The sequence below is a fragment of the Poecilia reticulata genome, chromosome 18 (genome assembly GCF_904066995.2).
Source record: "Poecilia reticulata chromosome 18, P_reticulata-male-v2, whole genome shotgun sequence".
NCBI classification, from domain to species: domain Eukaryota; kingdom Metazoa; phylum Chordata; class Actinopteri; order Cyprinodontiformes; family Poeciliidae; genus Poecilia; species Poecilia reticulata.
In genome coordinates, this window is record NC_088847.1 from 28,673,238 (window position 1) to 28,684,811 (window position 11,574).

Below are 11,574 nucleotides of genomic sequence, written 5' to 3' on the forward strand. Positions count from 1 at the left end.
CTAAAGCTATATGTAAAACTATTATTCCAACACATGGCATCCCACAAACTATTTATAGTGACAATGGGCCACATTTTGTAAACCAGGTAGTACAAAACATGGCTACTCACTTAGGAATGACATTAAAGAATCACTGTGCCTACCACCCCCAGAGTGCAGGATTGGTGGAAAGAACCAATGGTACTGTGAAAAGCAGATTGAGGAAATACATGGAAACTACTGGCAAGCCAAGGTCAGACTGTTTAGATTTGGCAAAACTATATATGAGAATAACACCCACACAGGAAGGGTTAACACCATTTGAAATAATTCATGGAAGATCATATAGATTACCTATATTTCCTTCAGATTTACAGAAAGCAGATAAGGAGCAAACTTTGGTAGATTATATGATCAGGATCCTGAAACAGAAAGAGGTGTTAAATGCAAATTTACTGCCGTCTGACTGTTCTCCTCTACAGGAAATAAATAAAACCACCCCCATCCAGCCAGGAAACTGGGTCTACATAAAGGTCATTAAAAGAAAGAATTGGACCAGCCCACGCTGGGAAGGACCCTTCCAGGTGCTGATGACCACACCAAACAGCCGTAAAGATTGCAGCTGGATACATCTCAGTCCCTGCAAGCTGCAGAGAGTGTTTGAACCCCTAAGTAGGCGGAGGGAGGAAGACCGGACTTCAAAGGGGGGCTATTTTTTAGGGTAGCTCGTCTCAAACCCGGTGAAGAAACGCTTAAGATTCCCCCGTCTTTAGGTTGGGGGTTTTGACATCTCTGTGTGCCGAGCAGCAATGGGGACTCCATATGTCAGATGGATCTTCTACTGCACTGTGACTGCAGCATGTTTGATGTTTGGAGGAGGAAGTGAGCCTGAGTTCCACAAACACGACTACAGCACCAACCTGTGGTGGAAACTAATGAATAGAACCGCGTACGAGGGACATGCTGTGAACTGCTACGTGTGTGCGCAGCTGCCGGTTTCTATTCACAACTCAGGCCTCCGACCAGGTGACATTACTGACAACAAACAGATGTGTCTCTATATTCTAAGTACCAGACCACGGCGCGTCCCACCCCTAAGGGGAGACAGAGCACGCGAGAAGGACTATTCAGCTGACCTCCGAATGGGAGAGGCGGTGCAAGGTCTGTTTGGATTTTTAAATTGTTCACTCGCAGACGATGTACTTCCTTTTTCATCATCTCAACAAACTGTATGGAAAATACCAGAGATTATTTCATTAGCAGGAGCTAAATCAGGATCTCTGGGGAACTGTGTCTACAATAATGGACATGTTATCCTAGGGATGTTACCTTGAAACTTGTGTAACAAAGTTTACACCTACTGCGAACCGACACAGGATTTCATCGACTGCACAGCCTGCAGGGGTCAAAGGATGACTCCACACTGCAAAGTCTGGAAGGACAACCCAGACTGTGACAACTTGTTTCAGGAGAGGAGTTTCAACATCACACATAAGACAAAGAGAAAACAGGAGACAACGCTGTGCAGTACCATAGTGCCAGGAGACTATGGTTCACGGGTGATGGCAGACTGGTACTTCCTGTACCCGATTGTATTCATCAGGAAAGGACGACACATTCTGGCTGCCCGCTCCAAGCGTGAAGTTATGCCTGAGGTCAAACGCTGGGGAGGCCTCACAACAGACACTGGAGTTCCATGGGAATTCAGGATTTGGACCGGAGGAGAAAAGTTCATGCAGAGCATGTTCCCAGGAGTTGGATTAGGAGAGGTTCGAAGCCACATTGGAACTAACAGATATGGATCACTGCGACTAATCAACATCACATACCAGCTGGCCAATGGCACCGCAAAAGAGCTGACTGAACTGAGAAACATGGTTATGCAAAATCATATTGTTCAGGATTTCCTCACTGCCCCTCAGGGAGGGGTCTGCAAAATTATTGGCCCGACGTGCTGCACTTTTGTGCCGGATGAAACAGGAACTGGAGGAACTATTTCTGATGCTCTATATGAGCTGGAAGAGCTTTAAAAAAAAATATGTGGAGAGTGGAACACGCGGCTCATCCTTTTTTGATTTGTTTTCATGGCTCATGTCTGGTCCATGGTGGACTTTACTGTTAAAGCTCGTGACACCTATTCTGATTGTTTTGGTTCTGTTCTGTCTTTTTACAAGTTGCATTATTCCTTGTCTACGAAGTATGATGTTTAAGGCGATTAACACAACTGTTGTCAGTTATCAGCTAGCAAAGGCATCCTATGAGACAAATGAAGATGACTTGTTTCGAGATTCTGACGATTTTCTGAACAATGATGATGTTCTGTAATCAATGAACAGATTAATTCATTTGCTGAATGATTCCTACACCAAAAATGTGAAAACAAGTGGTGTTAGTGATGAGAAAACTGCATTTGATTTTTTGCTGTTTCTTTCTTTTGTTTTTGTTCATTTCATTTATTCATTATGTTCATTGTGTAATTTTTATGTTTAGACTAGGACAAAATATATATATCTTGCATTTATTGGTTCTATTTTATTTCTTTTCTTTTCTATGCTTGGCTTTTGAATGAGGTTTACACACATGGTAAAATGATAAAAAGGGGGGAATGATAGAGATTTTTTGGTATTATCATTTTGTTGTTACTTTAGTTCATATTCAGTCTAATGTTAGTCAGTTTAAAGTGTTCTCTTCTTTAGTGTGTGTATTAGCTGACCTGGGGGTCACAGCTGCCTGTTCATCTTCAGGTGAAACAGTTTGACCGAGATTTGAACCGGGCTCAGGCCGTAGATCAGATATCGCATCTGGAACTGGTTTGCTAGTTGTTTAGGTAAATTGTTTTACGACCTTTGCTGTGTTTAGGTAAAATGTTTTACGACCTTTGCTGTTTCCTCTGCTGTCTATCTTGCCTATCCTCCCTCTTTGAAGTTTGAAAATAAAAGACAAGCTCTACCCAAAGATCTTCAGAACGCTCTGTGAACGGCTCGGAGGAGCTGACAGAGTTTTTTCTCCTTCTGCAGAAGCTTTGTCATGAAATTCATATACGTTGTCTGTGGTTCTTTTATGTAGGTTCTAGGAAAATACCTATCACTGAGTAAAGAGAGTCTGACTGAACGTTGTTACTGTGAGGTGGAATGGAGAATGAGAGTTGTCTATGTAGCAGTTTCATACAAGAACATCAGCAGAGCATAAGGATTTGGATTAAATGACAATTCTTGGTCATTACGCTGTGACAGAGAAAGTTACACTTTTCATCATAACAACAATGGAACTCCAGTATCAGGTCCAGTTTCCTCCAGACTAGGAGTGTACCTGGACCACAGAGCAGGTATTCTGTCTTTCTACAGCGTCTCTGAAACCATGACTCTGATCCACAGAGTCCAGACCAGATTCACTCAGCCTCTGTATGCTGGATTTTATATTGAGGATGGATCCTCTGTGGAGTTCATTAAACTTAAATAGTCAACTCTCATCTGAAGTCCATTTAGCTAAAATGTGCATTTTATTTTCTGTTTCTTTAGTCTCCATTGTTGTTGCTGAGAGTTCATTGTTGTCATTTCTTCACTGCTCAGAGAACAACTGCCTTTATTGAGTTACTTGGTTATATAATTTGTTGTTTTCTTGATGTTGTAACTTTTGTGGGTGCTGCCCCTTTCTGTTTCTGTTAAGCCATAGAGGTTATCACTGCTCTAATCACCTGAGTTAATTACAATTACATTTGTTTCATTGCCAGACCAAATACATCAATCTTTATTTAATTAGATAAATATCAGATTCTGGATCAAACTGATTTTAATTAAACAGGCACACAACATGTCTGCTTTTCAAGATTATTCATAGTACAGATGCCCCTCCTTTTTTTAAAAAAAAAAGTACATTCCTCAGCTCAGGAAAAACATCTTCAGTCACTCATTCAACTATTTGCGGTGACTATACGGTTTCCTGATGAAGAAATTGGTAATGCCACGTTCTCATGTGTGGCCACACAACAGAGGAATACTTTTTCAAAAGAACTATTGCTATGTACAGACTTTCACAAGTTCTCCCACTTGATAAAACAATGGCTTCTTTTAAATCAAACCAGTTCACATAATGTTAACTGGTATGAGTGGTAACTTCTACTTTGAAGCTTTGGGAGTATGAATGTGATGAATTACTGTATAGAGAATGTGTTTGCACACTGTTAATATTTTTATCTGATGGTGTATGATAATAAATTGTATGAATTGTATCTGTTGAATAGTGTCAGTAATTTAAGGGATTGTTTTATATGAGTGGATGTGAGAGTGGCGTCTATCGTGAACTCTTGGGAATATGGATGTTATGAACTCAGTAGAGGCTGTGTTTGCATGATGTAGGACTGTAGATTTGATGATGTTTTAAATATGTATTGCATTTATTGAACAGTATCCAGCTGTTTTTGCATATTTCTTTGGGTCGGGGACTAGATGTGGAAATTAGCACCAGAGATACAACATGGTGCTGTACATCTCTCCCTTTGTGGTTAAAGTATATTTTACATGGTTCCTGTTGTAAATAAATGTTACTGTAAATCAGTGTGTTTTAATCACAGTTAGTCCAATAGGGTGAGCTTGTCTCTTTATGGGTAATTTAATTTACTTTTTGACCACTAAACAACCTATATTAGCCCTAAAAAAGTTCTAAATGTCCCATTTTCTTAAAACTAACAGTAGGTAAGCTATTAGCGCATGGTAGCAGTCAGCCAAGCTGTTAACACTCATTTATGGCATATTGGACTTAAAATAGATAACTTAAAAACATTAGATTATTTGTGTTCATTTAAGTTGCCTTTTTGATATCCAAAATAGTTCTATTTTTCATAAATTTTTACATGTCTAATTTTTTTTAACTTTAAGTGGTTTCATGTTCATCTTTCGTTCATCTTCTATTCAGTAGTTTGGGGAATGTTACTAGCCTAGAAAGTCTATTGATTAAGGGGGGATAGTATGCAACGTCAACTTACATAACAACTGAAGGTGACATTACCTGATTGTATTGTATAATGGTTCTATGTCCCTGGAAACCCACTTTTAAAGTGTTTACATATAAGGTTGAATTATTTTTGGTTAAAAAAAAAAACTAACTACTTACTATATTGGAGAGAACTTGTCTGTTTTCATTTCATGCACATGCAGTATCTCACTGAATAAATAATGCCATGCTGGACTTGTGTGTCATGATTTATGGTGTGGTTTGGTGAGGTGAGAAGCAGGACGCAGGCAGACCCAGGTTGAAGTGATGAAATCATTTTATGAATATCCAACAGAGGTGGCACGGGGAAACAGACTGATGACATAACACGACGAGGATCCGACAAGAGACAAAGACAACAGGTGGACTTAAATACACAGGGAGGGTAATCAAGGAATGAAACACACCCGGGAAGCAATCAACGGGGAAGACAGAACTGGGACAGGACTAAACACAGAACACAGAACACAACAGTACCCACTCCTCAAGGGCAGCTACCAGATGCCCCAAAAAACAAAATACAACAAAAAACAACCCATCAGCGTGGGCGGAGGGGCGACGGATGGAGGGCCAGAGTCCAAAGAACAAGAATAACTCAGTTCAAAAGAAATCAGGTCGTCTGCAAGTCATTTAGCACCACGTTCTCCACGAACATGCTGTGCGCGATAGGAGAGGGGTGACCATCGTCCGGCCACGCCCCAGCCCAGTCACGGAAGGCGCTCCTCGCCGACCGGAGTCGGGTATCGGAGTCCGACCGAAGCGATGCGGCGCTACGGTATCGTTACGTCTAGGCGGGATTCTGACTTAGAGGCGTTCAGTCATAATCCCACAGATGGTAGCTTCGCCCCATTGGCTCCTCAGCCAAGCACATACACCAAATGTCTGAACCTGCGGTTCCTCTTGTACTGAGCAGGATTACTATTGCAACAACACATTATCAGTAGGGTAAAACTAACCTGTCTCACGACGGTCAGGGCGGAACCTGCCGTGGACAGTCCGGCGGGAGTCCCCGGCGCAGGAAGCGGAGTCCCAGAGGCAGGTCCGGCGGGCGTCTTACGGACCCCATGGGGCCGGCTGCAGGATCTGGAGGGCCGGGCGGAAGGCCGGCTGCAGGGGGCGGAGCAGACTCAGGGGGCGGAGACTCGGGCGGAGCAGACTCAGGGGGCGGAGACTCGGGCGGAGCAGACTCAGGGGGCGGAGACTCGGGCGGAGCAGACTCAGGGGGCGGAGACTCGGGCGGAGCAGACTCAGGGGGCGGAGACTCGGGCGGAGCACTGGGAAGCGGAGGCTCGTCCGCAAACTCAGGGGGCGGAGCCACAGGAAACTCTGGAAGCTCGGGCAACTCTGGAGGCTGCTCACTGGCAGCGGGCACGAGAAACTCTGGGGGCGGAGACAGACGCTGCCTTGGTGCGGGGACCTCCGGCGGCTCAGGGCAGCGGTGACGGCTTAGCTCCACTCCAGGCAAGGGGATCACCAGCCGCGATCCCCACAGCAGAGCTCCCCCACAGAACTCCTCCAGCGGAACTTCTCCGAACCACCGCCACGCGCTCCACCATCTAGACCGCCTCATGCATCTCTCACCTTCTGTACCGTCGGATCCTACTGTCATGGTTTGAGGTTTTGGTGAGGTGAGATGAGACGCAGGCAGGCCAGGATGAGGATGAAAATTATTATTTTAATGAATAAGTCCAACAGCGGACGCACAGGGAAACAGACTGACGATGGTGATACACGACGAGGATCCGACAAGAGACAAAGACGACAGGTGGACTTAAATACACAGGGAGGGTAATCAAGGAATGAGACACACCTGGGAAGCAATCAACGGGGTAGACAGAACTGGGACAGGACTAAACACAGAAAACCTCAAAAATAACTACACAGAAAACACAGAACACAACATTATGCCTCCATTAATTAATTTAAAACCTAAACCATATCAGACAAGTATTTAGAAACAATAACTCAGACTGAAATATTTGACAATGAAGTGGTGTCCCGACTTAGTAAATTTAATCTAAATTAATAGTTTTACTTGTAATTGCTCTAAGCAATTATTTATAATTATTCATAGCTAAAACTAGACTCAAATTTTAAACATAAACTCCTTGGAAGACTGGCATGTTTTTCTCTTGTGAATAATCTTTTGGATATAAAATCCCATATTTCAAACTGTCTGAAAATGACCTTGTAATTGTTCCCTCAATGATGTTCAGCCACTATTTATTCTAACAGGTTATTGCTTGACTTCTTGCAGAGTTGGTATTTTGTAAACACATACCTGTATGCTTCAGGGTAGAATATCTTCCAAACAAATTTCCACCACTGAGATGTTCAAATTCACTTGTAAGTTGTGAAGCGGCTGTTTAAACATGACTGAAATTAATAAATGAATACATCTGTTACAATAAGGTTTATATTTTCAGCATATCTACTGATTTTGCTTATTTTTTCTTAAACTTATAAAAAGATGCTCTAATAGGAGAACTATTCATGTTTAAAACTAATAGAAGAAGCATCAGTCTAATGCCTTTGGAGATCCTCTGTGCCCTCTCTATTAAGCTCCTCCCTTCTATTCAACACAGATTTAAGCTCTGTTGATACTTTTCCTGGTTCCTCCCTTTTTACGTGTCTGAAAGCTTTACGATTGATAGGATCATCAAACAAACTGCAAATGAGTAAACAACAAACTGGTATTTAGAATCCTGTGGGACACATTTACAGCAGAAACAGAAACTTGAGGCATTTAGTGTTACTGAAAGGTGAAATGGCTCAGAAAGGAAATCGGATGGATTCAAGAAGAATCTCTTGTTCTATTTGTTTGGATCTACTGAAGGATCCGGTAACTACTCCCTGTGGACACAGCTACTGCATGGACTGTATTAAAGACTTCTGGGATGGAAAAGATCAGAGGGGAGTCTACAGCTGCCCTCAGTGCAGGAAAGAGTTCATACGAAGGCCTGAACTGCAGAAGAACTTCATGCTAGCAGAGTTGGTGGAAGATCTGAAGACGACTGGACTGCAAGCTGCTCCAGCTGATCACTGCTATGCTGGACCTGGAGATGTGGCCTGTGATGTCTGCACTGGGAGGAAGAGGAAAGCTGTCAAGTCCTGTTTGGTCTGTATGGTTACTTACTGTGAGAATCACCTCCAACCTCACTATGATGTTTCAGGACTGAAGAAACACAACCTGGTGGATCCTACCAAGAACCTACAGGAGAACATCTGCTGTCGTCATGATGAGGTGATGAAGATCTTCTGTCGTACTGATCAGCAATGTATCTGCTATCTCTGCACTATGGATGAACACAAAGGCCATAAAACAGTCCCAGCTGCAGCAGAAAGAGCTGAGAAGCAGAAGAAGCTCCAGAAGAGTCGACAACAAATCCATCAGAGAATCCAGGACCAAGAGAAAGATGTGAAGCTGCTTAAAAAAGAGTTTAAGGCCATCAACGTCTCTGCTGATAAAGCAGTGGAGGACAGTGAGGAGATCTTCACTAAGCTGATCCGTCTCCTCTTGAAAAGAAGCTCTGAGGTGAAGCAGCAGATCAGATCCCAGCAGGAAACTGAAGTGAGTCGAGTCAAAGATGTTCAGGAGAAGCTGGAGCAGGAGATCAGTGAGCTGAAGAGGAAAGACGCTGAGCTGGAGCAGCTCTCACACACAGAGGATCACACCCAGTTTCTCCTCAACTACTCCTCACTGCCAGCACTCAGTGAGTCGACACACTCATCCAGCATCAACATCCGTCCTCTGAGACACTTTGAGGACGTGACAGCAGCTGTGTCAGAGATTACATATTTACTGGAGGACGTCCTGAATGACCCATGGAGAAACGTCTCACTGGCAGTCATTGATGTGGATGTTCTACTGTCAGAACCAGAACCAAAGACAAGAGATGAGTTCCTAAAATACTCTAAAGAGATCACTCTGGATACAAACACAGCAAACCAGAACTTGGCTTTATGTTATGGGAACAGAAAAGTAACATACACTTTTGATGAGCTCTCTTATCCTCATCATCCAGACAGATTCACTGAATATAAACAGGTTCTGAGCAGAGAGAGTCTTACTGGACGTTGTTACTGGGAGGTGGAGTGGAGAGGAAAATTAATTTATATAGCAGTTTCATACAAGATCAGCAGAAAAAGATGGTCAGAAGAATGTCAATTTGGATCCAATGACAAATCTTGGTCATTATGCTGTGGGAGGAAAAGTTACACATTTCATCACAACAACATTAAAACTCCAGTATCAGGTCCAGTTTCCTCCAGAATAGGAGTGTATCTGGACCTCAGAGAAGGTATTCTATGTTTCTACAGCGTCTCTGGTACCATGACTCTCCTCCACAGCATTCAGACCACATTCACTCAGCCTCTGTATGCTGGAGTTTGGTTTGATCCCACATTGTTCTCTTCCTCACAATGTTTTTCTGAGTTCATTCAGCTGAAACAGTCATCACTGAGTTGAGAGCCATTTGGCAGCAAGTAACATTATTACAATGTTATTGCAATAATTAATATTACATTGTAATAATGTTTTCAATATTTGTACATTTATCAGTTATTTTGTTTAATTATTTAATATTTTAGTTTAGAGTGGATGGGATGCGGAGTGTTTCTTGAGGACCTCTAAGGTGGCAGGCAGCTAAGAGGTAACCTTTTGTTAAAGCACGTGTCTCCTGTCACTGTAAGATATCTAAAGCTTTGTATTTTATTTCTATAGTTTTCACGGCATTCAATAAACAGCCCGTCTAAAGGAAGCGGTGCCAGTGTTGTCACTTCGGAGTTACAATCATTGTTGTAATTTCTTCACTGCTCAGAGATCAGCTGTCTTTATGGGGTCACTTTGTAATTTTGTTTATTGATGTTGGAGTTTGTGCTGCCCCTTCCTGTTTCTGTTTAACCAGGGAGCTACCACTGCGTAGTAGGATTTTGATGCACCTAATTACATTTACATTGCAATTATAAATCAGTGCTTTGTGAGACTAATGGTTGTTGATATTTAAATCCATGCACAGATGAGCTGATAGAAACTGTAATTTTTATCCTAATCAGTCATTATTTTATTGAACAAAAATCAGAATCTGGATCCTAGACAGTAATGACTGTAGAAAGAAACTGAACTGATACACATCATTCATAAAGTCTATATGACATTGATCCTCTGATTGGATGTTTATCATTTAAGACTATTAAATGCTAAATGTTTAATCCATAATAAAGTGATAACTGTATGGTGTAGGTTCCAGATATAGATTAGAAACTCACTGTAAAAACATAAAACATTGTCTTCAATTGTGATGTAAATGCAGACTTTTCGTTTTATTAGATAGTTAAGATGCTTTTTATGTTTAATTTTCTCTTTGTGTTTTGTGCTCAGATTATGTTTTGTTGTGAATTTATTCTGTTTTTGGTTAAAGGAAAACCATTATTCTGGTATGATTGATTTTACTGTTTCATAAGATCCATGTACTCACGAATATTTATAAACCATTTAATTTTTAACATTTCATGTTAGTTTTATTCTACTGCTGATCTTCTGAGTGAATCATGTTTATGTCTATTGATTATCAAATTACATTATTGCACCGACTTAAAGACAGTAGTTGGAAACCATGAACATGCTTTTGTAATTTGTGCTCAATTTTGTGTTTGATAATGAATCAATTATATTTGGTTTTGAAACTATTGAAATGATTACAGCGAATATAAAGAAAATAAAAATGATTTCTGAACCATTGTTATGTTTTTTGACTGGGTTTATGAACTGGTTTTATTAGAAGGAGTAATTGAAACCAATTCATTATCTCTGTGTTGTTCCAGAAGTTGCTCGTTGGGATGATGGTACTCAAATGCAGCATGTGAAAGAGTGGGAGTTCAGTGTGAACCAGATATTCTAGCAAGTCATATTTTCCAAATCTCAAATCTGTAATGACTGAAATTAATATTTCCTCATCAAATGCATTAAATCTAGTCCACCTATGACACTGCATTGGTACAGTTTAGAAAAACCTGCATTGTTTAATTTACCACATGAACATTTACCAATTATTTTTAATATTTAAACATTTAATCCAACATGTAAGAAACTACCAAAGTCAATGTTATATTGTTGAAGAATTTGACATAGTGTAATAAAATATTGATCAGATTAAGAAAACAAATAGCAACTTATGCTCAAAAATAACGTGTGAAATTTCTGAAGGAATCAAATAAAAGCAGAGCTGGTATTTCCTTATCTATTTTATTACTGCAAGATGTTGAAAAAACATGAGCTTAATCTTTCATAAGTTTTATGTTACCTGCAAATGAGCACTAGATGGCAGTATAAAGTGGAGAAACCAGGGTAAAGGCTGGTTAAGTACCTTATTTGTTAACCAGGGCTTTGTTGTTACTATTTCTAAATACTGCATTATTCACAAACATATTCAACTTTGTTGTTTTATAATTTTTTTCCTGATTGGCTTTAAAGTGAATATTTGAACAACTTGAATAGTTACAGATAGAAACAACTAAACTTTCTGGGAAGAAACATAATCAGTGCAACCTCTAAAACTTCTTCCCCTTCAATGGTCTGAAAGACAATATTCAGCATCTGGTAAAGTT

The 11,574-nt window shown here is 40.9% G+C and overlaps 1 protein-coding gene across 1 annotated transcript; it reads left to right on the forward strand.

Annotated features, from left to right (window-relative positions):
• Positions 1–7,735: 7,735 nt before the first annotated feature.
• LOC103480899 (tripartite motif-containing protein 16-like) lies at positions 7,736–9,436 on the forward strand. The gene has a single exon (XM_081599114.1). The coding sequence runs from the start codon at positions 7,736–7,738 to the stop codon at positions 9,434–9,436; it is 1,701 nt and encodes a 566-aa protein (XP_081455240.1).
• Positions 9,437–11,574: the final 2,138 nt, after the last annotated feature.